This window comes from Peromyscus leucopus, chromosome 2 (assembly GCF_004664715.2).
Source record: "Peromyscus leucopus breed LL Stock chromosome 2, UCI_PerLeu_2.1, whole genome shotgun sequence".
NCBI classification, from domain to species: Eukaryota; Metazoa; Chordata; class Mammalia; order Rodentia; family Cricetidae; genus Peromyscus; species Peromyscus leucopus.
In genome coordinates, this window is record NC_051064.1 from 62119718 (window position 1) to 62146760 (window position 27043).

General features: G+C 44.4%; 1 protein-coding gene across 6 annotated transcripts in view; it reads left to right on the forward strand.

Moving 5' to 3' along the window:
* Positions 1-27043, forward strand: part of Susd1 (sushi domain containing 1) — a 124495-nt gene that overhangs the window by 30748 nt on the left and 66704 nt on the right. For all 6 annotated transcript variants that reach the window (XR_005090833.1, XM_037202626.1, XM_037202625.1 and 3 more), the window contains exon 6: positions 19095-19274. Coding sequence is in view for 5 of the 6 variants with exons in the window: in XM_037202626.1 (XP_037058521.1) it covers positions 19095-19274 (180 nt within the window). In the remaining variant the exon portion in view is untranslated. The remainder of the gene's footprint in view (positions 1-19094; positions 19275-27043) is intronic.

Below are 27043 nucleotides of genomic sequence, written 5' to 3' on the forward strand. Positions count from 1 at the left end.
CAGTGTGAGCAGCTGGCCCCCCCCTCCTGCTGCCAGGCCTTCCGCTGGATAGACTGTGTCCCTTCCAACTGTGAGACAAAATAAATCCTCTCTGTCAACTGTTTTATCACAGCCAGAAAAGCATGGACTACAGCAATGATGGAAAAGGGAAAATCTCAATTTTCTTTGAATTTATTGCACAGCTAAGAAGTTGCGTTGTATGGGACTAAGTTAATCTTACTACTGTTCTACTTGTTGAGGTTTTAAATACGTGTAGATACTTTCTTACCATCCTCAGAGTGAAGAACTTATAAGAGTTCTCAGATTATCTTTCAATGGATCAATTAAGAAAAAACACTTAGAATAAATGTACTTTGGCAACAAAGGAAGCAGTCCATTGAGGGAAGAGAACCTACTGAATGAGAGGAGTTATAGATTTGCAGAATGAGTTATTAAAATTAGTCACCTAACAAGGGGTTAGTATCTAGAATATACAAGGAACTGAACTACTCAGTAGAAAAAATAATTCAGTTAAAGAACAGGCAAATTGGGGCTGGAGAGATGGCTCAGCAGTTAAGAGCATGAACTGTGCTTACAAAGGACCCAAATTCAGTTCCCAGTATCCACATGACTCTAGCTCCAGGGAATCCCACAGCATTGTCCCTTGTAGGTACTTGCACGGACACACCCATATACATAATTTAAAAATAATACAGTAAATGTTTTTAAGAGAATGGGGAAATGATTTAATAGACCTTTCTCAAAAGAATGCATGCAACTATATGGGAAAAAATGTTCAGTATCACTAATCAGAGAAATGCAAATCGATTTCCACAGTCTTATCCCATTATCTGGCCATTATCTAAAAGACAATAAGGAAAAAATACCAAATGCAGGGAGGGGGAGGAAGATGGGGGACTCTTGATAGGAACGTCAATTAGTGCAGCCATTATAGAAAACGCTAAGGAGCTTCCTTAGAAACTACAAATAGAATTTCCACATGGGCTGTCCCACTCCTGGGCACACACCCAAAGGAGATGAAGTCCGCGGATCAGAGACACCTGCACGTGCATTCCCAGCACAAGCCACTGCTCCCAGTCACAAGTGGTCAAGGTGCAATAAGTCTTGGTGTCCATCAGTAAATGAACAGTGTTTCTATCCGTATGTACAGCGGACTACTAGAGTCATAGGAAGACAGGAATCTTGTCATTTGCACCAACAGGAAAGGACAGGAAATGACCCAGACACAGAAAGCCAAACACTGCATGATCTCACTTACATGTTGAATCTGAAAAGTTGATCTCGGGCCAGTGAGATGGCTCAGCAGGTAAAGGTGCTTACCACCGAACCAGACAACCCGATCTCGACCCCCAAGGCCTGCATGGTGGAAAGAGAGAGCCTACTCCTGCAAGTAGTCTTCTGACTTCCACATGGGTGTCATGACACACACCTACACACACACACACCCTTATACACACACACCCCTATATGTATATACGTACCTATACACAAACACTTCTACACACACACACATACCTATCATACACATACACTATACAAAACCTTGTATATACTATATACCACACCACACACATACTACAACACAACACCTTATATATACACACACACCTATACACAAACACTCCTACACACATACCTATAAATATACACACCTACACACACCTATACACACACACCTACACATGCCCCCCCACACCCACAACACATACCTACACACACATCTCTATACCCATACCTATATACACACACCTACACACAACTACATACACACACCTACACACACACACACACCTACACACACACAAAAAGCCTTGACAAAAAAAAATTTAAGATTAAGCCAGGTGTGGTAGCACACACCTTTAAACCCAGCAGAGCCAGGAGGATCTCTGTGAGTTTAAGGCCAACCTGGTCTACATAGTGAGGTGCAGGAGAGCCAGGGCTGTGTAAAGAGATTCTGTCTCAAAACCAATAAACAAAGTTTAATAGTAAAAGAACTTCAAGTTCATCTCCTAGAAGTAGAAAATCAACAGTGGTCATCAGAGACTGGGAAGTGTTCTAGAAGTTCCACAGGATACTGTCTATCCTGTCCTTTGAAGCAGGGTCTCTCACTTTTGTTTTCTTGCTTCAGAACTACTTATTTTTGTTCTTAAAAAATATAACATTGTGGTGGGCGGTGGTGGCGCACGCCTTTAATCCCAGCACCTGGGACGCAGAGCCAGGCAGATAGCTATGAGTTCGAGGCCAGCCTGGTCTACAGAGAGAGATTCAGGACAGGCACCAAAACTACACAGAGAAACCCTGTCTCAAAAAATAAAAAACAAAAACCAAAACCAAAACCTCTAACATTGTAAATAGTTCTTTGAGAATTTCATGCAATGCATTAATCATATTCACCTCCCACTCCTTTTCCTGACTCCACCTGAGTCCACCCCTCCCCTGCCCACCCCTTTCTGATTTCCTCTTTTTAAAAATAAGCCACTGATCCAATGTGTGCTGCTCATGCACATGGGGGCGGGTCATTCCCTGGAGGGTGGTCGACATACCAGGGGCCATACCCTTAAAGAGAACGGATTCTTCCTCTCCCAGAAGCCCCCAGCTGTCCACAGCGCCTCGGGGCAGAGCTCCAGGAACCTCCTCCTGCTCAGTGCTAGAGTGTTGTCTGGTTTGATCTTGTGCAGGGCGTGTGCAGTGACCACAGCTGCTGTGAATTCACGGGCAGTAGTCCGGTCGTGTCCAGAGGACACCGTCTGGCCCAGGTGTCATGCTTTCTGCCTGCCTTTCTGCCCTGGTTCCTGAGCCTTGGGCTGGGGCGTACGTGGAGTGTGTGGTGGTGTACTTGTTCCACGTGACCCGTTGCTCCAGTAACAGTCTCTCACTTTTACTTGGATCTTCTTGATTCACCTAGGCTGGCCAGCCCGCCAGCCCCAGGAATTACCTGTCTCTGCACCATCATGCCCGGTGTGTGTGTGTGTGTGTGTGTGTGTGTGTTGGGGGGGCAGATATCAGCCCCAGGTAACATTCCTCAGGAGCCATCCACTTTTTTTTTTTTTTTTTTCAATTCAGGTTCTCTCACTGGGGCCTGGGACTTGTGGTGAGCCCTGTATACCTATCCATCTCTGTCTTTCTAGCATGGGGGTCACAAGTGCTCACTACCATGTCCTAGGGAGCAAACCCAGGCTCTGTGTGCCTAGTAAGTACTTTGCTGACTGAGCTTCCTTGCATAGTTTACAAGAATTCTTTAAACATTTTCAATTTTCCTCGGGGTGGGGGGCGGGGGTAATAATTTTTAAAATAAACAGGAAAAATGAATTCAAAGATTCCATCACAAGGAATGGCTAAACGTTTAAGGATATGGGAATGCTAACTACTCTAATTGAACCATGACACATTGTGTGTATATATATCAAGTTATCAGTCTGTACTCCATTAGCAAATATGGTTAGTGGTTGTGCTGGCTAGTCTTATTTCAACTTGACACACAAACTAGAGTTATCTAAAAGAGGGAACCTCAACCGAGAAAATGCCTCCATAGGATCGAGCTGTAAGGCATTTTCTAATTAGTGATTGATGGGGGAGGGCCCAGCCCATTGTGAATGGTGCCATCCCTGTGCTGAGGGGCCTGGGTTCTATAAGAAAGCAGGCTGAATAAGCCAGGGGAAGCAAGCCAGTAAGCAGCACTCCACCATGGCCTCTGCATCAGCTCCTGCCTCTGATTCCTGCCCTGTCTGAGTTCCTGTCCTAACTTCCCTCCACAATGAACAGCAACATGGAAGTGTTTGCCGAATAAACCCTTTCCTCCCCAAATTGCTTTGGCCATGGTGTTTCATCCCAGCAATTGGAACCTTAACTAAGACACAGGTCAAGTACAAAGAAGAAAATAACATAGCAAATTGCATATATAAAACCTGGGACTTAGCTGGGCCGAGGTTGCATGCACCTTTAATCCCAACACCCAGGAGGCTGAGGTGGGCGGGTCTTTCTGAGTTCCAGGCTGGCCTGGTCTAACAGTAGAATTCTAGGATGGCCAGGGTTACACAGAGAAACCCTATCTCAAGGCGGGGAAATCCCAAACCCCAGGGCATTGTGACTGAAAGGATCATGCTCCTGTTTCCTCCTCCTCTCCTGTGTCACCACGTGGCCCTGGGTTCTCCACTGCCTCGGCTGCTCCCCTTGAAGAAGCACCTCTTCTTATTTACCCTTCAGCTCCTCTTGGCTCCCAAATCTGGGCCGTGTACCAGCTGACACTGTATTTTTAGCCGTGTTCTGAAAGCTACAGGAATTGGGAATTCCACCAAACACGCCCTGAAACTGTGAACTTGGCTGCCACGGAGCAGGGAGCTTGTGAAGGCAACAGCTGTGTGGCAGGCTGTGGCTTTTGGGATCAGCGATGGGCTTCCCTTATCAGAGAACTGGTGGGTGGCATTTGCCATCTGGTCGCCTGTATTTGTCTTCTGTATCTCCTGGAGCAGGGCCTGAAGTACGGAGACGCCATTCCATGGGACTTGAAATGGTAATATGTAGCTGGAAGTTTCTCCGATCCCATCTGGCCCTACGGTCCTGTGTGTCTCTGGTCCTGCCCAGCCCAGGGATCCTTATAAAACAATCACTCAGGGGCTTAATACTCATTGCAAATTATATGGCCTATGGCTCAGGCTTCTTGCTAGATAGCTCTTAACTATGAATCTATGGATCACCATGTGTTCCATGGCTTTACCTGAATCCTATTACACGTTGCTCCTTGGATGGCAGTTTGCTGTCTCCTCTGCCTCTGCCTTTCTTCTTCCTGTCTCTCTCTCTCGGATTTCCTGCCTGGCTATAACCTGACTCACCATAGGCCAGAGCAGTTTCTTTATTAACCAAACACAGCAACACATATTCACAGTGTACAGAAAGACATCCCACAACAGTAATAGGGGCGGCTCAGTTAGGGAACGGTGTATTGAAATGCCTGTTACACATTTCCATGAACTCAGTGGAAAGGGAGAATTGCCTGCCTGAGCCTCCCGTAAGTCTTCTTATTTTTTATTCTTCAGAGAAGATACAAGCTATCAGGGGCAGGTTAAAGAACTTACAGTTTTGAATTTAACCAACTGATGAGCAGAGGGGCAGGGGTTACTCTTAACTGGGCTCCTAGTTAGGGCTTTGTTGGTGGACTTTTCTTTCCCACCTACCAGTTCTAAATAACTGATACAGATCTTAATATTAATTAGAAATGCTCGGCTAATATCTCAGGCTTGTTACTAGCTAACTCTTACATTTTTAATTAACCCATATTTTTATCTACGCTCTGCCACATGGCTTGGTACCTTTCCTCAGTATGGCATGTCCATCTTGCTTCTTACTCTGCATCTCTTGCTCCTTCTTTGACTCCGCCCTCCTTCCCAGCATTCTCAGTTTGGTTCTTCCACCTAACCTGTCCAGCTATTGGCCAGTCAGCTTCTTTATTAAACCAATCACAGTGACATATATTCACACAGTGTAAAGGAATATTCCATAGGTTTCTATTGCTGTGATGAAACCATGACCAAAAGCAAGCTGGAGAGGAGAGGGTTTATTTGGCTTATGCTTCCACAACACTGTTCACCACTGATGAAAGTCAGGACAGGAACTCAAGCAGGTCAGGAACCTGGAGGCAGGAGCTGATGCAGAGGCCAGGGAGGGCAGTTGCTTACTGACTTGCTCCTCATGGCTTGTTTAGCCTGCTTTCTTACAGAACCCAGGACAGGGATGGCACCACTTATAGTGGGGTGGGCCGGCCCTCCCAAATCAATAACTAATTAAGAAAATGCTCTGCAGGTTTGCCTACAGCCCGATCATGTGGAGGCAGTTTTCCCAATTGAGGTTCCCTTCTCTTTGATGACCATATTATGTCAAGTTGACATGAAAGTAGCCGGCACACTGGGTCATCATTAACAACCAATCTAAAGTCTGGGATTACCACTGTGTGTGCTGGACACTGGGACTAAGAAAGTGAGACTCAAATGTACCAGCATCTATCCTGTTGGGGACAGATATGAGTATTATGTGGAGAAGATGCAAAGCACTGCAAGGTTGGGGAGAACAGGGAATGGGGTGGTGGCGTGGAGACTTCGTGCAGTGTGCCGAGTGCTGTCTGCCCTCCTGTACAAGATCCAGTGAGGAATGGTGAATGTGGACAGACCAGCTTCGGGGTTTGGGGAGATGTCTTTCAGATCTTCTCCTCTCCTTTACAGGATCTATCCTTTTCAGGATGGGACTTCTCACCATCAGTGTGTCTGACGCTGAGGCTGTAGTCTGGTGGTATATAGTGCTTGCCTTGTGTGTGTGAGGCCCTGGGTTCAAGCCCTAGTACTGGGATGAAAAAATGGATCTGGGACAATCACTTTCTTTTTTTAAAATGTAGAAAAGCAGGAGGTGTGGTGGTGTGAGCCTATAACCCCGACAGGTGGAGGCTGAGGCTAGCTTGAGCTTCCTATGAGACCCTGCCTCCAAACGAAAGATCTGTTTCTGTGTTTGCTCTGACCTCTCCAGTGCCTTCCCCACACTGCAACAAAAAAGAACCTTCTAAAGTATAAGTCGTATGATTATTTTCTTTACTTAAGAGTGTTGCAACTTCTAAATGACCACTGAATGTAGAAAGAAATAACCTCCTAACTGTGGCTTCTGAATGTGCATGCATTCTGGTTCCTCTCTCCCCACTCTCTCCCATCTCCCTCCCATTCCTTTCAGAGTGAAGAATTTCCTTTCTGGAGTCCTGTCTCATCCTGACAAAGTTCACCAAAGTTTGAGAAAGGTCTAATACACACCAGTGCATCTGCATCACAGGTGGTGGGCTAGCTTACCTGCGTGGCTGCCTCTGAGTACTGAGCGCTGATGGCTATGTGGAAAGAATTTTCTTTGTGTGTGAGATTTGATGACCCTGCTCTTGCCCAGGCTGTCCTTGAACTCCTGTGCCTCCTGAGTAGCTGCAACTACAGGCCTGCACCACTGCTTTGGGCTTTGGAAAGGATGCTTAGACCACATCCAGACTTAGCATGGAAAGTGCCCTAGTTGACTAATGGTACCAAGCAGGGATGCACATATGCAGGGATGCAGGAAGACATATGCACATCGGGTGTCTATGGCCTGTGCTGAGGTAATGGGAAGTTTAGTTCATTTGGAATGTATTTTCGGGTATCTTACCATATACTTTTTTTTTTTTTTTTAAAAAAAAAACATTTTAATAAGCTATATTGCCTTTCTTCCCTTTAAAACCATTTAAAAAGTTTTTGATAAGTAGATGTGGTTAAAATATGACTGTGTTTTGGATTCCCCTGACTGTGCCAAATGAGCTATGGCTTTGCTCATGAAACCACTAAGAATGAAACAGGAGCTTTGGAGACTGAGAGACCTTTGTGGCTTGTGGATTAGCTGCTTGCTGGAAGCTCTCTAAACTTGTTTCCATGTATAGAAGGGATAAGATGTGTCTCATTCCATACATTCTTTCCTTTTAACACCCTGTGAGCTTTGATGAGAGAGTTGCTGCTGGATTAGTGTTGTACTCACAAACCAGAGGGCCATTCTCCGCCTCTGTGTGTGTGTGTGTGGTGTGTGTGTGTGTATGGTGTGTGTGTGTGTGTGTGTGTGGTGTGTGTGTGTGTGTGTGTGTGTGTGGTGTGTGGTGTGTGTGTGTGGTGTGTGTGTGTGGTGTGTGGTGTGTGTGTGTGTGTGTGTCTGTGTGTGTGTGTGGTGTGCCTTTGTATATGTGTGCCCCATATGTGTATACACGTGTCTATGAAGGCTCAAGGTTGAGGTTAGGTGTCCCTCTGGATTGCTCTCACGGATCCCAGGGCTGGCTGTTTAGACAAGTGTGCTTAGCCAGCTTGCTCTGGGATTCCTGGTTGCTTGGGGCCACCACTTTTTTCTAGACTTTTATGTAGGTTCTGGAGATCCAGACTCTTGAACCACCTTCCTAGCCAGCCTCAGGTCAGAGTCTTATTGGAAACTGAGGCTGGCTTACAATTCAGAGGTGACCTCCATATATAGCTGGTTTCAAAGTCCCTATTTTTTGGCCTTAGCCTTCTAATTGCTGGGGTTACAGGTGAATGTCACCACAGCTGGCTCTATTTTGAACCAAAATTGGAAATCTACATTTTCTATCATAAAATGCATGTATGCGAAATTCAGGATTTTTTTTTTTTTTTTTTTTAAGCAGGGTCTCACTATACAGCCCTGGCTATCCTGGAACTCACTCTGTAGACCAGGCTGGCCTTGAACTCACAGAGATCTTACTGCCTCTGCCTCCTGAGTGCTGGGATTAAAGGCATGCACCACCATGCTTGGCTAGATGTGAAATTCTTCAATCTTCACTTTACTTCAATTATTTGTTGTTAATCCAGAGGGTCTATTTGCGGCTGGAATGTTAAGATGAAGGCTCTAAGGTTATCCTTTGAGAAGAGAGACATCCGCACAGCAGCCGAGAGCCTTAAACATGATTAACACCTCGACAAACAGAAGATCTTGACAAGCATGCAGATAGCCCCCAGTCCCCTCCTAACACTCACGCGTCTGCCCACCCTGTCACCTCCCCCGCAGCCTCTCAAGTCTTTCAGTGCTAGCTGTTTCCAAACTAGACACTAGCTATTGACAGTGTGTGCCATTGTGTGAAATGAAAATTTTTCTTCCAAGCGAGCTCTGTCTATGAACATGAGCTGGAGAAAATATATTGTTTGTCAGGGCTAAAGCTGATAGAAGACTTCAGAACACAAAATACATCAAAAAGTAATTTTTGTCTTTCTCCTGCCTTAAGGGCAAGTGGCCTTGTGGGTGCTAATGAGCTCATTAGCTTAGTTAGAGCAGCTGATGAGCTACTGTGCGCAGAGAGCCTCATGGCATAGAATAATTCTTCTCTTTTCCTCTAATAGTTACAATAGCATTTTCTAAATCTAACTTGCCCCAGACTGAGACATTATATTCCAACCCCCAGCCCAGGGACTAACACATGTAGTGGCCAAACAGCCCTGCAGCGAGGTTCTAAGGACACTTCGGCCGAGTCAGAAGGTGCTAGACAGTGTATCAACGTCCGCTGCAGATTCCAGATTTTAGGCGCCTTCCTTTGGCCGTATTATATGCCTGTGTACATAACAAGGTCAGTGCCCTCAGCAGTGTTTGGAACTCACCCATCTGCATGGGGACATTTAAACATACAGGGTGGTAGGCACAGCCCCCAACGTCTAGGAATTGTGTTGGATTATCTGATTCAAAATACAAGGGTCCTGTAGATCCTGGGACCAGTCTGCCTAAATCACCTGGGCCCTTACCCGCCCCCATCCCACCGGTCTCCACGTGCCTTCTGACTGTTGATTGGATCCTCAGCATGACAGCCATCTCTGTTTATTGCTGGATAAAAAGAAAAACTGACTTTCCTATGATTTTTTTTTTTTCTTCAGTTTGCACACTTGTTTCTGCTCGTTTGTGGAGTTTTACTCGTACTTATTTTTCTGGGAAGATTTTGTTTTGGGGAGGAGTTGGAGTCAGAAAGTGGAATGGCTCACCTGTCCATTCTCCTGGGGGTGGAGGACACCTGCCACAATTTATAGTCACTCTCGGTCACTTTCTTGGCTTTCTTAGCTTATTATTTATCGATCTCTAAAGAGTCTTAGGTGAAGCCGTATATTACTCTGCGCTCCTTTCATCCACCCCCATCATTGAGCCAGTGTTTATAATAAACAGCGGCCACCGTGGGGGACAGTCAGCTCTGATTAGATGCCTTAAGCTGCCTGTGCCTTTCATCCAACAGATCTCCTGCTGAACTATTTTCATGGGTAGGAAGCCGATCACACCTCTAGATAAGATGTGAAGTTCCACGACAGACATGGTCTTTGGAACTTCCACAATACATTCCCCCCACCGGGGAGACCTATTTTGAAGTTGATTATTCAAATGAAACTGAAGACAATGGGAGATGAAGGGAAAATTCCCAGCCGTGCTCGTAATTAGTTGACTGTATTCCTAGTGCAGGTTGAGGCATCGTTACTTAATAATGTAATTAGCCAGAGAGACATGCGCTTTAATGAACAACCCCATGCATATGCCATGCAGATTTGTCCTCTTCATCTTTCTTTCCTTTGCATATAAACTGTTTCAATGTTTGATTCCTTGCGAGGGTAGGGGCTTTGGAAGGCTTTAATATAGGAGTTTATCTTTATTACCTTTGTTGGACTGACTGTTAATAGGAGTAACCTTCAGCTTGTTGGGGATACCTGTGGCAGGACATATCGAAGAAATGGTTCCACCCAAGTCCAGCTTGGTGAACCAGTGAGGTGTTTTTCCTATTTCTTTTTCTTTCTGAGGGAAGTCGGAGGGGGAGGTGCTGCATACAGGAGCATGGTGACTCAAGGGTGGCTACGTCACAGAAAACCTTCCCCCAGCATAGGGGACAAGTCCTGAAACCTGAGTTCACCTAACCTGCAGACCACTCCAGTGAGAAGTCTGCTCTCACAGCACGGCCCCTGTGTGTGTGAGCCTGGGCAGGGCCTCCTGAGTCTTGTCATTTCCCGAGCTTCCTGAATCTTGTCAGCCTTCTTCCTCCCTCTAGGAGGCAGTGTTTCAGTTAGGAGGAAATGGTGACCAGCTCTGGGGGAGAAGTCTATCTGGCTGGGAGGTCTGATCCCAACACTCTTTGGCTCTGGGAAATTTCTCAGAGACAAGATTGGCCTGGGAGGTTGCCATGGAGTCCTTGTAGTCTGATCTGAATGGACCTTCATGTGATTTCAGCTCAAGTGTTAGCCACCCTATCAAGTCTGTGCTAATCAGGGCCTGTGTGAGCCCCATTGTTTGGTCCCTGGATTTAAAGATCTCCCCTTCTCTCCCTGACCCATCATCTCTTTTCAGATAGTCTTCCTGCTGTTTTTAAATCCTTAAAAAAAAAAAAAATAATAATAGAGATTGTACTTCTGAGGGAAACCATGAGGTACTTTCTGAGAATGGCTTACTTGAGAACACTTACCATGGCAATCTGTAGTTCCAGACGCTCCCCTGGAGCCTACACAGTCTAGTTGTTCTTTAAGGCTGGATAATGTTCCGTTGAATGTGTGAATCTGTCTTTCTGTATGTGTTGATACCACACAGACTGATTCTGTACTTGACCGTTACAAATAACCCATCAATAAATACAAACAAACATGTATCTCTGTAGCACTTTGACTTAGATTTCTTATACTATATGTACCCAGGAATGGTATAGCTGGATCATATGGTGCTCTGTTTTAACTTCCCGAGGAACCACTGTACTTACCTCCATGTTGGCTGTACTGTGTTACACTCCCACCAGCAGTGAGCTATACATGATTCCTCCCCCTGCACCCTGCTCAGCATATGTTGTCTTGGGGCTATTTTATTTGATTGAGATGTTCTCTAGTTCTGCACATGGCTGGATCATCCCTCAGGGCCTAATGAAGAGGTTACATCTCCAGAGAGTTCAGACGATCCCTGATCCTCTATTGGAAACTTCTTTTGTGTGCCATCACGTTCTCGTACCCATTCATGTTTAACTTTTACCACAGTCTGATCTCATCTCATGATTTTTTGTCTGTTGACCCACTAGGTTCTGTGAGAGCGACAACGTTGTCCATGTGTTCGCTGCTATAGTGACCAGCACGAACTAGTTACTCAATAAACAGGCACCCAACTGAACAAATTAGCACAGACCACAAGAGTGGAGGGAACTTTTATCACTCACAGCTCTATCAGTCATGGAGCATTAGGTGCTTGAGAAGGGTTTTTCTAGGTCTGAGGGAGAAAGTGTTTCTGGAAGAGTAAGGAGAAGTGGAAGGGAAACTACTGGACAGTTTCAGAGATGGAGCAGCTCTTGAGTGAGCTCTGGGACGCCCCCTAATTACTCCTGTGACTTTGAATGTCTGTTTGCCACTTGAGACATCTCCATCTGTATATGGGAAAATGCTCCTTACTCTGGAGGGTTACTCTGAGTGGTAATTACTTAGTCTTTGAGCACTGTTGGAATTCATGTGATGACTAAAGGTAATCATTCACACCATTATTTCATTCAGATTCCATCACTGTGAGCCATGATCCACACAGCAAGACATTGCCAACACACACACACACACACACACACACACACACACACACACACACACACACACACACACACACACACTACCAAACAAACCACCCCACAAGAAAAATCAAAACAACAAATGCAAAACCAAAAATCTCACCCCAAATTTCAGCTGAGGATGCACATCAAAATCAGCTGAGTTTTGTAAAAATGTGGGCATCTAAAGACCTCTGCTAAGTACTTCTGATCCAGAGGAGTTCTCCCTGGGTAGAGATGGGAAGCACTTCTTCATACTAGTTAACAGTCCTCATTGCTGTAACAAAACACCTGTCACAAACAACTCCAAGGATGAATGGTTTCTCTTGGGTCATGTTTTGAGAGGTAGAGTCCATCGTGGTGAGAAAGGCAGGGTGACTGAGGAGTCTGGTTCATGGCAGTGAGAGCTTGTGAAGTGACTTGCTGTATCCACAAAGGAGAGGAAGCACAGAGCTTGGCCTGGAATCAGGACCAGTCTGTAACTAGACCTCAAGATCTAGTAGCCCACATCACTCAGGAAGGGTCTGCATCCCAAAGTTTCTACAGCTTTCCAAAGTAGTACCACCAGCTAGGAACTCAGTCCTCAAACACCTGAGCCTATGAGAAACATGTCACATAGAAATCATAATACTCTACTACTGGCCTCAATAGGCTCGTGGCCATAACAGAATGAAACATACATTTAGCCCAACTCCAAAAGTCCCTGTAGTTTTAACAATTTCAACACTGGTCAAAAATCTGCAATCTGAAGTCTTTTCTGAGCCATAGGCATAGTTTTGGCTGTGAAGTCAAAATATGTGTCTATTCCCATATACACTGGCTCAGAGTAAATCTTCCCATCCCAAAAGGGAGGAATTGGATGATAACAAGGAAAGCCTAGACCAAAGCAAGGCTGCCGCCCATCAGGGAAGCGCCAACCTCTGAAGCTCATGTCTAGTATCCAGGGCTTGTAGTAGCATCACCTGGGACTCCAAGGGCCTTGAGTAGCTCCGCCCCATGTCGCTCTGTTGTCTGAAGTGCATGTGTCCTTTCTCTTGGGTCAGCTCTCCTTGGTACCTGAAGGCATCCTTGGCACACAGCCACATTTCTGACATGTCTAACATAACCATCAACCGTTTCACACACAACCCACTCAGAAGCCCCATGTAGGGAATCCAACCCTGCCACACATTGCCTGGCCTCAATACCTTTTGCCCCCCTGAAATCTTGCTGTAAGCCTCCATGACCCCATAGCATTTCATTCTGTATACCTGCAGAACTAGCACTGAATCCCACTGTCGATTGGAGATGTTCCTGGCTTTTATTTCCCACAATTGTAGTGGTCTCTGATGCCTGCCTGCCTGACTGCAGGCAAAACATTTCCTAGGCCATCCTATTTTAGCAGGGGCAGGAAATCCTGCAGTGGCTCTCTCTGCTTGTGTATGCTTTTCTTCAGACACTCTCTTTTAAAAGTAAGTTTTAAAATTAGCTTGCATTTTTACGTTCTAAAGCCTTCGCTGGGTGAGCTCTCACGCCCCCGGTCCCATAGTGTGCGCCTCTATGCGTAAGAGTTTAAGGCTTCCCTTCAGTGGTGCCAGTGAAACAACTACTGTTTTGTCCACACCTGCCTCGTCTGTAGCTTTAAGTTCCCATGCTCCTTTCCCTGCCAAAAATGTGCTTGAGAAAATTCCTTTCTGTTCGGCCTTTAAATCCCCGTCATTGCTATAAATGTAGCTAGAAGAAGTGAACAGTGGTCGTGCCACGTCCTCAATGTTATGACATCTTGAAGTTTCCTCTACCCAACAAGTGAACATGATACTTTCAGCTTCAGCTTCATTCAAACTGTGAGGAGCCAGGCAGACTGCCAGACCCTTTGGCAGAGTGTGACACAAATAGCCCCTCGCCAGTCCCTAACAGAACTGTGGTTCTCCGAAACCGCATGAGCTGGGTCTTCACTGTGACTTCTCCTGGTGTTCTGACCTTCCCAGCTTCCACCAGAATGACCCATTAAGTGCTACTTGCAGCAGTGGTTCTCAGCCTGTGGGTCGCGACCCCTTTGGGGACAGGAATCGCACATCAAATATCCCACATATCAGATATTTACATTACAATTCATAACATTAGCAAAACTAAAGTTATGAAGTACAACAAAATAATTTTATGGTTGGGCGTCACCACAACATGAAGAGCGGTATTAAAGGGTCGCAGAATCAGAAAGGGTGAGGACTACTGATTTATAGCATACTAAGGCTTCTCTAACCCAGAGCCCTAAATTCTTCAACATTTCTCCAACAAGCTAGTTCAGAAGGCCTGCTGTGGAAATTTAGCAAGGCATGTGATGCTTTCCTTTAGTGAGACATGTAAATTACATTAGGGACCTTGGTATAAGGAAATACTTTGTGTAACAATCAGTAAATATGCCTTTGTGTGGCTGTTTGGGGGTTCAGGCTGGACCTTCCTGCTGCCACGCAGGCCTTAAAATTTCATCTTGGAAAGCCTGGCACCAGTTCTGCATTACTCTTCTGGTTACCGTGACAAAGCAATGAACAGAGCAAGTTATGGGAAGAATGATTTATTTTAGCTCATAGTTCAAGGGAATGGTCCTTTATGGTGGGAGAGGCATGGTGACTAGTTCCGTCGGTGACAGCCAGGAGCTCATGGCATACCTTATTATCTTGGAGGACTAGGAAGTAGAAGGGATTAGAAGCAGGGCTAGGATACTGCCCTATGCTTATGCCTAGCAGTACGTGTCTCCCACTTTGGACTTACACTCAAGGGATTCTGCAGTCTCCCAAAACAGTGCCATTGACTAGAGAACAAGTCCTCAAACGTGGAGCCTATTGCACACTAAAGCCCTAATAGTCCACATGCATACTTTTCATACACTCCCTATGCGATTCTTAGTGATAAGTGCTTAGAACAATGTGTTTCATCCAAATCACACAGTATTTCTTAATGTCTTCTGCCAAGGGATTGTGCAACTTGAACATCTCTGTAATGGGATCTCACAGAGCTGTAGGTACTGTCTGCCTTTGAATCTTCCTCTCTAGAGACCAAGCCAATTATTTCTCATCAATCTGGTACTTTTTTTTTTTTTTACTATAAATTATGAGCTTGCAATCACAACTAAAGTCATTATGCTTTCCATTGCTCTTGAATATGTTTAAGATGGAAGCCAGCCTCGTTGTCTTTTATAATCTTATTCTCTTACAACCTACATGCCTCTAATAATTCAACTATCTATTGCTGGCTTCCTTTTCTAACCTCACCACTGAGACCTTTAGGAGTTCATATTCAAGGTACACAAAGCTGTATTTTCAACTTCAGTTCTTCATTGATATTTCAATTTCCAGCCCTTCTCTGGTATTTCCTCTTCTGTTTGCTCTAGCTGAATCCTGGCTTAAACTAGAAATTTTGTATGCAAGTGACTTGACCGTCTTAGAAAACATTAACTACTTGTTTGGTTGACTGCTCATGTACACACAAATAATACTGATGGCTGGCAATGTTTGGGGCCAGTAAAGGTTTGATGCTGGGGAAACACCATGAAGGCTAAGGGGTCTTGTGTTTGGTAAACGTGTGCGAAAAGAGAACAGAGCCCCCCGTGAGCAAACGTGGGACGTGGTAGATAGAGCTGGGACTTTACGAAGTGACCACTTCATTCTGGTCCCATAACTGCTTGTGCTTTGAGCTTGTGTTGACTGGAAGCTAAATTTCAGCCAGAATACTGATGAGGTGAGCTGGGCTGTTGTATTTATCACAGATCTTTGGATAACTCCAACAACAACAGATGAGAACTCTGATCAAGGAAGCGTCTCTTAGGGAAGTAATTCTAGGTCCTACAACACGCCCAGCATCCGTAATGAGACAGAGAAGAGCAAGTTCCTTAGATCCAGGGGTTCTGTGTCAAGGACTCAAGAGAACCCCCCCTCCTTTTCTTTTTTGTAGTACTGGGGATTGAACCTAGGGCCTTGTGCATGCTAGGCAAGCATTCTACCACCGAGCTATACCCCTGTTCTGCATTTTACCTTTTATTTTGCCACAAGGTTTGACTGCATTTTCCCATCTGGCTTTGAACTCACGGTGCAGCTCAGACAGCCCTTGGACTAGAGATCTTTGTGCCTCAGCCTCCCAGGTAACTGGGCTGCTAGCTTATACCAGCATGCTCAGTGAGGCTGCCTGTTCCTAAGGCCAAGCATGGTTGATGGAGCTGTGGGAACATAATGCATTGTTTTCTTTAATTCTGAATGCTTTAGCTCAGTAAGTGAACTTTTATTTAGAAGTTGTGGGTGTCAGGAATGGCAGCCATTTCTGGCTTTCTACAGATGAGGTAGAAAACTAAACATCAAAATGAATAGCACAAGGATCCCTGCCTCCCCATTTTCGTTTCTCGGTGCAGCTGAGACTACTGGTTACATGTGGAATTACTATAGTTGTCCCTTCCCCCCGGTGTGTGTGTGTGTGTGTGTGTGTGTGTGTGTGTGTGTGTGTGTGTGTGTGTATGTGTGTGTGCTCGCGCACGCGCGCGTGCGTGTGCCGATGTGTGTGTGTATGTGTGTGTGTGTGTGTGTATGCATGCATGCATGCATGCATGCATGCGCGCGTGCATGTGTGTGCGTGGGTGTGTTGAGAGTGAATGTATCCCAGGATGACTTTGAACTTTTATCATTTATTTATTTATTTATTTATTTATTTATTTATTTATTTATTTATTTATTGAGACAGTATTTCTCAGTCTATCTCTGGCTGGCCTGGAACTCACTATGTCGACCAGGTTGCCTTGAACTCACAGAAATTCTCCTGCCTCTGCCTCCCAAGTGCGGGGATTAAAAGCTGGCCTTGAACTCCTGCTAGGGGTGCAGGCAGGCAGCACTACTCTGTGTTTAGTGGTGCTGGGGATGAGGATGGAACTTCCAGCATCTTTTGAAGGCACTCGACTAGCTGAGCTACGTTCCCAGTCCTCTTATGCTTGCTGGTCTTCCTTGCATAGCCTTGTACCTGTAAACTGCTCACTGTGGCATTGGTGACAGATTTACCTTCACGTGGTCCCTGAGCCTTGCTGCTCAAGTTTTACTGAAAAACTTTGGAATTGTGTTTTTGTTACTAATTTTTTTTTTACATTGCTCAACCTTTAAAATCTTTTAAGAATATTATTTCAAGTGGTCCAATTTAAATGGCTATAGAAACTTATCTGTGTACCTTGTCAATTTTATAGTTCAACCATGTGTTTCATAACACCTGTCTCCCTCCCCATTTTCTCCGATTAGTTTTCCTTTTGTTTGTTTGTTTTTTTGAGACAGGGTTTCTCTGTGTAGCTTTGGCACCTTTCCTGGAACTCACTTTGTAGCCCAGACTGGCCTCGAACTCACAGAGATCCGCCTGGCTCTGCCTCCCAAGTGCTGGGATTAAAGGTGTGTGCCACCACTACCTCGCCTGATTCATTTTCTTATCAGATTAGGTTACTTTTGATTTTTTTTTTTGGGGGGGGGAAGAAACTATAAGAATCTATTAACAGACAATAAGCAGTATTTTTAAAGTTCCTGTGTATTTTTTGAAACATACATTACACAGTCCATTGCTCAACATATGTATGTAATTAACTTTGGGATCAAAGAAGGAAAACCATGCAAAAGAGATTTCTATGTATTTAGACGAAACCTGCTGTTTGACTCAATACTATGCCTTTGTATCATGGACGTCTTTTCACACCAGTGTGTGAATCTTTCTAGTCTTTCTATGACTTACTCAGTGGCATTGTGGTTTATTTGCCTAATATTCTCTATCTTCTCTTGGGCCTCTTGTGGCCCAGGCTGGCTTTAAACTCCTATTCTTCCTGCCTTTCCCTCTGGGGTGCTGAGATTATAGGCAGGACCACACCTAGCACCCAATTCTCTTTTGATAAACATTTGGGTTGTTTCTGATGTTTCAATATTCAAGACAGAATTGCATTTTCATTCATATTTATTTGCATGTTTTATGTCCTTTTTTTTCTGAAATGATTTAAAGAAGGGGGGGCAAAAGGATGTTGGCAAAGTAGGCTTAGATCTGAAAGGTGAATCCTATCATTGAAGTCATGCCAATCAGTGAAATTTAAAGAAAAAAAACTGAAAAAAAAAAAAACCCTCAGAGGCCATGAACAATGTCTGCAGCCATAGGACAAAAGGAGGAGGGTTAAAAAATAATGTGTTCATTCAACAAGTACTGGGTTTGGAGACAGTGTTTCACTTTGCAGGCCAGGCTGGCCTTGAACTTTCAGTCTCTTACCTCAGCCCCCTAAGTGCTGGCCTTACAAGTGTTTGTAAAGTCAGTGTTTTATTAAATTGTTTTGAATTTTTGTCAGAAAAGGTGCACAGGATGTTTTTGAAAATTAAAAGTATCTGAAGATGACTGCCTTGTGTTCTGAGGTCTGGTTTGGATGGACTGAGATGGTTACATCATACTTTTTCTTTCACATAAAGTTTTGTGTAAACAGTCCACTAGCTTTTAAGGTTGTAGAAGAGAAATTTCACATCAGTTTAATACTTTCTGATCTGTCTCTCTGCAGGTGTCCTTTTCCCTTGAGAATTGCCTGTAAGTTGAATGTAGGAAGAGAAACACTTTTTGTATTGCTTTGCTTTAAGAATGTCAAGGATTTTGTAATATTTTATTTATATTCAGTTGACAACAGTTGCTACAATGCACTTTCAAGAGTTAATGATTTGAAGATACATAGTAAAAAGTTCTACAGAACTTTAGAATGCAAATGAACCCTAAGGAGTATTATTTCATAGACAAGGAGCTCCATGAGTAAGCCATCTCATAATTTGTCTCTTCTCTCTGTGTGCACGTTTGAAAATTTCATTAAATCCAGGCATACCAGTTTCCTGTACTTCTGAACAACCTTAATTTTATATAATTATATTTGAACCATTTGAAGGAGTTTGTGTTTTCTCTTTTCCCAGATGAATGGCCTCTGTCATCATGAAATGTTTATTTCTGAGATCCTAATAGCAGGCATGGAAGTCAGGGCTCCTCACAGGTGTCCTGTTGCCTCTCATTGCAGAGATCAGTTGTGGCAGCCCTCCTGAAGTCCAGAACGCCATCTTGGTGGGCAATCACACCTCCAGCCTGGGCAGTGTGGCTCACTATGTCTGTCAGGAGGGCTTTGAGAGTTCCGGAGGAACGATCACTTCTGTTTGCACAGAGAAAGGCTCCTGGAGTGACGTCACTCATACGTGCACAGGTACAGATTCCGTTCTGCTGGGCCTCTTTTACCTGGGACCTCAACATCGGAAGGATCGGGGAGTATGAAGCTACCTCCCTCTGGATTGTGCCTGCCTCTGCTGTTTACTTGGGTGGGCACTTGGCTTTAGATTTCTCAGCTTAATCTTGATGATTTAGATGGTAGGTTGGGAAAATAAGTTATACAGAGAATTTTACACCTTCATCTTTTAAAACACCATAATTCACTATGCTTTTTTGCTCTCTCTCCTTATGATGGCAAAATGCAAGGAGTTAAGTTTTATTTAATTGTATCAAAACACAAAATACAAGTAAATGTATTATATTGATTCTTTTTCACTATGCAATTCATTGGTGTTATGTGTATCCATAGTATTGTATAACCAATCTCCAGGTATCTTTTAAAAGTGGAACTTCCCGTTCCTTCCTCCCATAGACTCTGGTACCCTTCCATTCTGCTTTCTTTCTTTTTTCTTCTCCTTTCTTTCTTCCTTTCTTCCTTTCTTCCTTTCTTCCTTTCTTCCTTTCTTCCTTTCTTCTTCCTTTCTTCCTTTCTTCCTTTCTTCTTTCCTTCCTTCCTTCCTTCCTTTCTTTTTTTTTTCCAAGACAGGGTTTCTCTGTGTAGTTTTGCGCCTTTCCTGGAACTCACTCTGTAGACCAGGCTGGCCTTGAACTCACAGAGATCCACCTGCCTCTGCCTCCCAGTGCTGGGATTAAAGGCATGCGCCGCCGCCGCCGCCGCCGCCGCCGCCGCCGCCGCCACCATCACCACCACCACCACCACCTGGCTCCATTCTGCTTTCTATCTCATAGGAATTTGACTACTTTAGGCATTCCATATAAATTGAATCATATGTTATTTGAGTTGGTTTTGTTTGTTTGTTTGTTTTTACCTTGACTTATTTCACTTAGCTTTTTTTTTTTTTTTTTTGCTTTTTCAAGACAGAGTTTCTCTATGTGGCTCTGGCTGTCCTGGAACTCACTTTGTAGACCAGACTGACCTCAAACTCACAGAGATCCACCCGCCTCTGCCTCCCAAGTGCTGGGATTAAAGGTGTGTGCCACCATCACCCAGCTTTAACATACTATTTTTAAGGTACACCAACAATGTAGGATATGCCATTTTCCTTACTTTTTAAAGGTGAGAAATAATCTATTGTATTCATTCACACATACATACACATGTGTATTATTTATGTTGTTTATATTAATCTACAGTCTACCATGTGACTCATTACCTCTCCTGCATACTGTATGTCTAACATGCCTCTCTTCTTTCCAGAGTTCCTAACTCTGCCCAGAAGTCCCACCTATCCTCTCCTGCCTAACTATTGGCCTTTCAGCTCTTTATTAAACCAATCATAAGGTGACTTGGCAGAGATACATCTTCACAGTGTATGAAAAGATTATCCCCTAAAAACACTATGTCTTTAACTATATTTTTCTTTCTTTACGTGTGTGCATGTTTATGCAGGTATATTTGTACATGTGTGTGCATGTTTATGCAGGTATCTTTGTACATGTGTGTGCATGTTTATGCAGGTGTATTTGTACATGTGTGTGCAGGTGTACATGGAGAGCAGAAGTTAACCTCAGGTGTTGTTTCTCAGGACCCATTCACCGTATTATTATGTTTTTGAGACAGGGTCTCTCATTGGCTCAGAGATCACCAATTAGAAAAATCTGACGGGCCAGTGAAACCCAGGGATTTGTCTGTGCTTGTCTTCCTAGCGCTAGACTGCAGGAGTAACTCACCGTACCCTCCTTTCTTATGGGAGTTCTGGGTGTCTGCCTTAGGTTCTCACACTTGTATGGCAAACACCTCATGACTGAGCCATTTCCCCATCCCTGAGAGAGAGAAATTTGAGGATATCTATCCTACCCATCCATTCATCCCAAAGATGTCTACTTAGTGTGCACTATGTGTGAAGTACTAATTCTTTGGAATTTACAGTGTGGTAGAAGAATCAGACCTCTCCCCAAGGAAATGCATGTTCATATGTCCTTGTAATGTTTTGTACAGAAATTCAAACCAGCACAGACTGCTGAAGTCTGTGCGTAAAGAATCCTTGGAGTAGACAGAAAATCCTTACATTTAGCTATCTCCACCATCAATACAAAAGATGTAGGCTAGAGAGTGGGGAGAAAACAGAGGATGAGAACCCAGAGATCTAGGCGAGCTTGTTTTGGGGATGTCTGGCTGGCTGAGCAGAGAAGCAAGGCCAAGCTTGTAGCAAAGACCAAGGACTTCCGAGGCCCCGGCCTTCTGGTTTCTCTAAGAGCAAACTGACCTAGACTGATGGTCTCTGTCACATCTCTATCAGCACCGCCAAGATTTATCTGGAGGGTAAGGCAGCTTTCTCCAGGAACTCTTCCCCAGAAATGGCTTGGAGAGGGAGCTGGGTAGAGCTATGGCCTCTTCGCCACCTGCCCCCCTGCTCAAGGCCCTCTACTGCCACCGTTCAGAATTCAGTGGGGGCACAAGGATTAGTCACTACATGAAAAACCAGGGGATCAGCATGGAGCACAGTAAGCTATTAATTAGCTGGTCCTTGCACAGCACTTTGAAGAACAAACATGTTATGTAACCGCTAATTATAATTACTGTCCTCAGCCTTCCACCTTTCACTAAGTCTGTGGCTCCAGCTGCAGCTGTTCCATGGGCTTATGCAAGCTTTGATTTAAGGAGAGAAAAAGGCATTCTCCCTGGGAGCGAGGCGCTTTCTGTGAGGAGGCTTGTGTGCCCTCCATCACGATTGGCAGCTAAATTCGATTTTCACAGATAAAGGGAGCGATTTACATGCTGATTAATTCATGGAAGGGGAGGCTGGAGAAGCTTCTGGAAAAGTGAGAGATGCTGGTTGTCATGGCTCTTGCTTAGCTGCCCCCTCTTCTCTTCTTGCCCTGGTTTTCATCAATGTCTTGATCCCCCCACATCACCCCGTGTAGTTTGTATTTACTTCATTCAGGGTCCACTTTTAGCCTCTTCCCATCACCATCCTTTCTGGTTTTCACTCCATCCACTCCTCTTTCTGTCTTTAATTCCAAGCTGGGTGCAATGACTTCTCTGGACACAGACTGTTTTTATTTACTGTAAACTATTTTTGGAGCCCCCTGCCTCTGCGTTAGAGGCACAGATCTGTAATGTTCTTCGTGGAGTATGAACTCTAACGAGGTGGTCGGACCTTCTTCCCTAAGGCCGAAGGTGGTGGGATTTTTTTTTTTTTCTCTCTCAGGCTAGTTTGAACTGGAAATTCCAGACAGCAGGGAATTAAGCAAGTGTGTTAGTGTCTGGAAAAACCCCAAGGTGGAAGCTTCATGTTAGTGAGTCAGTTTGCTTCAAGATCAAAGAGTCTGATTTGTTCTTGATAAGGCTGTTCCTGGCTTCCATTCTACACAGGTCATTTAGCTTTTATGTTTAGAGTCTGGGTTAATAATTACAAGGTTAACCCTCCATGCTCTGTCTCTCCATCACTTCATGCTCTTGGGGGAGTAACAACTCACTTGAAACACAGACTGCTGATCTGCCAGGATCCTTTCTGCATTCCATAACCCGCCCTATGCTGTGCTACTGCAAATGCTACCGAGCTCCGTGACCCTCTGTCCCTCCTGCTTGTCAGCCCTCCTCACCAGCCCAGTGAGTGCTCACTTGCAGCTCTGTACATTTTAAATGGACAAGAAAGGCCGTCTGGGGTGAACTGACACATTACTACAATAGACCCACAGCTGGGTTGGATCTGAATATGTCTATAATATTTGAACTACTAACATCATTAAGATGCTCACTGAACACCAGCTTGCACACCCAGGGTTCTCTTGGGGCCCCTAATGCTTGGCTTTGTTTCCTCCTCAGAGAAAAACTTGGAAAGCAAGTTTTTCATACCTGAGTGATCTAAGACTCGTGGAGGTTAAGCAATTTTCTTAGGGTCATTCTGTAACTAGTACTTGATGGAGTTATGATTTGAACTCAAGTCTGGGAGCCCTGGAATCCCACACTTTCCTATTCATGTTCTTCCAAGCTTGAAATATTTGTATACCACCCTGATGATCTTTGACATAACTAATGAATTATTTACATAGCTTGTTTTTTAAAAATAATATATATACACATAAGTATATACACACATATACATAATATATTCACACATTTTATACACACAGGCACATTTGAGATGGAGTTTTGCTATGTTGCTCAGGCTTGTCTCAAACTACTGTTCTCAAGAGATCTCCCTGCCTTAGCCTCCCAAGCAGCTAAGTCTATGGACATCTATCACCCTGCCTGATGTGGTAGTTTGAAAGAAAATGGCCCCCCAAAAGATGTGGCAATATTAGGAGGTGTGGCCTTGTTGGAGTAGTTATAGTCTTGTTGGGGGAAGTGTGTCACTGTGGAGGCGGGTTTTGAGGTCTTTTGCTTAAGCTTCACTCAAAGTCACAGTCGACTTCCTGTTGCCTGCAAGATGTAGGATTCTCAGCTACTACTCCAGTACCTCATCTGCCTGCGCATTGCCGTGCTCCCCGTCCTGATGATAATGGACTGAACCTCTGAAACCGTAAGCGAGCCACCCTGATTAAATGTCTTCTTTATAAGAGTTGCTGTGGTCATGTGTCTCTTCACAACAATAGAAACCCTAACTAAGATACCTGACAAATAATTTAAACTTGTAGTTTTAATATACCAACCAAGAATTCTTTGTAGTATGTGGTATATCATGACTTTGATGAACTAGATGTATTTTTACCTAATGTGTACAAAAAATTAACACCCAATGAACATATTAACATTTATTCATTCATATGCCACAAAAAATCACCATAAACTATGTAACACTTTAGGAATTTAGCCACTTTTACTCATTTTATGTAACTTTAACTTAGGACTTAACACAAAGAAAGTAAGAATTAGACTGTTTATAGCCAAGCCTTGTAGGGCCCTTCTTATTGTCAAATTGGAGATGTCTTTGTGTCTTACAACTGGACAGATCCAAGGCCTGCTCTCCCTACTTCATTGGTGGGCATTTCGTCAAGGAGAAAAGATGAAGGATGGGAGAGAGGGAGGTTGACTTTGCCTCTGGGCCTCAATGGCATGCGACACCCTACCTGGTGGAGCGAGGGAGCTGAGTGAGAATGGGGGAGGCTGCTCCAAGGAAGAGACAGGCCTCCATGTCCTTCCTTCCCTTCGCTTCCTGGGCACACTTCTCTTAGTCACTCCCCTCTCTTCCCTGCACTACCCTTGTTCCCTGGGTCTCCTTGGGATCAGTGTTTCTCTGGGCTCTGCCACTTAGCCCCTCTCCATGACCTACTTGTGTGTCTTTCACTCACCCGAGTCTTCTACTTCACCCACAAATCCATGGCTCTTAAGGCGATTTTTCCATTGGGTAGTCAGCAGACAGCTCCTATCTAGCATGTCCCCAATACAGTTCATCGCTCTCTTTTACAGACCTACCCGGCCTCCTCTCATGTTTCTTTGGAGAGCAGTGAAGGGCCATTCATCCAACCCTTGAGCTCAAGGGCTGGCAGCCAGCCTGGACTCTTCTCTGTTCTGTTTCCTCACCTCCCATTCATCTCCTTCAGAATTGTTTCTTGTTTCATAATACAGTACCCCAATTTCATGTCCTAACCTCTTGCCTGAGTAACTACTTCAGTGCAAAGGCTCTTTGTGGTGGGGTGTGACATGTCTAATTGTGAGTCCAGACTCAGTCCCTCATGCTGTCTATCCCTTGCAGGTTCCTTAACTTCTAAGCCTCAGGTCTATAAAATGGACATGGTGATGTCTAGTCGTCAGGTTATTTTGAAGGTTCAAGTCCTGTGCATATTCTCTGGTCCATAGTTATAACTCAATTGGTTTTATTATTGCTTCTTATGACTGCTGGGAAAATGAGATCACGTCTGTCAGGAGCAGTCCGAGCCTGACATATAGTTGTCATTGAGTAAACAGTATTATGTTCTATTTTATGACCTCCGTCCGGTTCTTCTGCACTCTAGTGCTTCCTTCCAAATGGAAAACTGTCCCTCTCATTACCCCGCAGCTTGTCTCTGTTTGGAGGAGTGTCTGTCTTTAGTCCGGCAAGCAATCCCTTCCCCAGGTCCATCCTGTGCTTCCTCGGCAGCCTCACTCCTGCACCAACCTGAAATTCCCGGGACCTCCAGTGAGAGCTGTTATCTTCCGGTTCTGTACCCTTCAGTATTTGTGGGGAGCCTGTGATAACGCTATTGAGTTGCAATTTGCCTGCATCTGTGTTGCCCCTCCCATTAGGCAACATGCTCCTTGAGGGAAGACCTGAGCTCTAGTCTTCCTCACAGCCCAGTGTTTGACACAGTCAAACAGACGCAGTAGGATGCTCGGCATGGGGCAGCAATTCTGTACGTCGTGAGCAGTGAATGGAAGAGGAGGCTGCTTCAAAGGCTTTCCTCCATGTGTTTTCTTCTTTTACTTTTCCCTTCTTTTCAATCTTTATGACGTTTGTTTGGTGTGTATGTGTAGGAGCATGCGTGCCACTGTGCACATGGGGAGGTCAGAGGACAACCTATGGGAATATGTTCTCTCCTCAGGGTTTCAAGATCAAACTCAGGTCATCAGGCTTGTTGGCAAGAGCCTTTCCTTTATCCACTGAGGCATCTTATCAGCCTGTATTTGTTTTTCGGTTATTGGCATAGTTAGAATTAGTGTACAAGTGTCATGTTTTCAAAGGAGAGCACTGATGTACAGAGTTAACACCTGGTATTTTTATTAAAAAAAAAAAGTCTTTTCACCTTTTTGTAGGTACTTGGTGGGAGGAGTCACCAACTGTGCTCAGCTACTCTCTGGGATGGAGTATCTGGCATCTCTATAATCAGATCTGGGTCCCATCTGTGCAGAGCACGGCATAGGCTGGAGGCAGATGGCATCTTTGAGATGTCATTTACAGTTGTCATAGTGAATGAGCAAAAAGGAAGAGCAAGAAAGGAAACCTTTTTCTAATCTCTACTTGGGTGACACAGGCACCCCAAATAGGAAGGCTGTTGGCTTTATTGGCAATTCATGGAGAAGATGGGGAGGGGGGCCGTTTCCTCTGGACCAGCTGCTGAGTGATCATCAGAAGGCCGTAGGAGTGAGCAGAGATGTTGAAAGTTCTGGGGCTTTGAAGGGCAGCAGCAGAAGTGGCCAGTAACACTTGAAGTGTCTCCAGGCTGGTACACTGGTATCAGCATCATCTTTGCTACCCAAGGAGGTGAACCAACAAGGTCATTACATTCCTTTGCTTATTCATGCTCGTAACTGGATTATTTTTTTCACATTACCTGTGTTCTGAAGAGAACCATTGGTGTAGAAACTTAGGGATTTTTTTTTTTTTAGGCTTCATAGCTGATACTCTGATATCTCTAAAGAGATTTGTGTTTTGTTCTCTGTCTCAATTTATTCTCACTTATTAATAGGTAGCTTGGCTTTATCCAAAAACAGGTGTGGGGGGACATAGATTCTAGATAATGCCAGGATACAATGATTTTAGTAAATGTATAAAATCACTGATGGACATAGAGATCAGTAGACCAGGTGAGTCCAAATTTGATCTTGGTTCTGTACAGGAGAAATGAGTTAATTCTGCAGGTGTTTTAGGTTCAGGCTCTGTTTTCCTCTTGGTGACTGAGAAGAGATTTATTATAGGGAAGGAACAGGAGCTAGTTAGAGGAATTATAGTTTTCTTTTACACACACACACACACACACACACACACACACACACACACACACACACAGCCAGAGGTCACCTTGGATATTGTTCCACAGGAACCA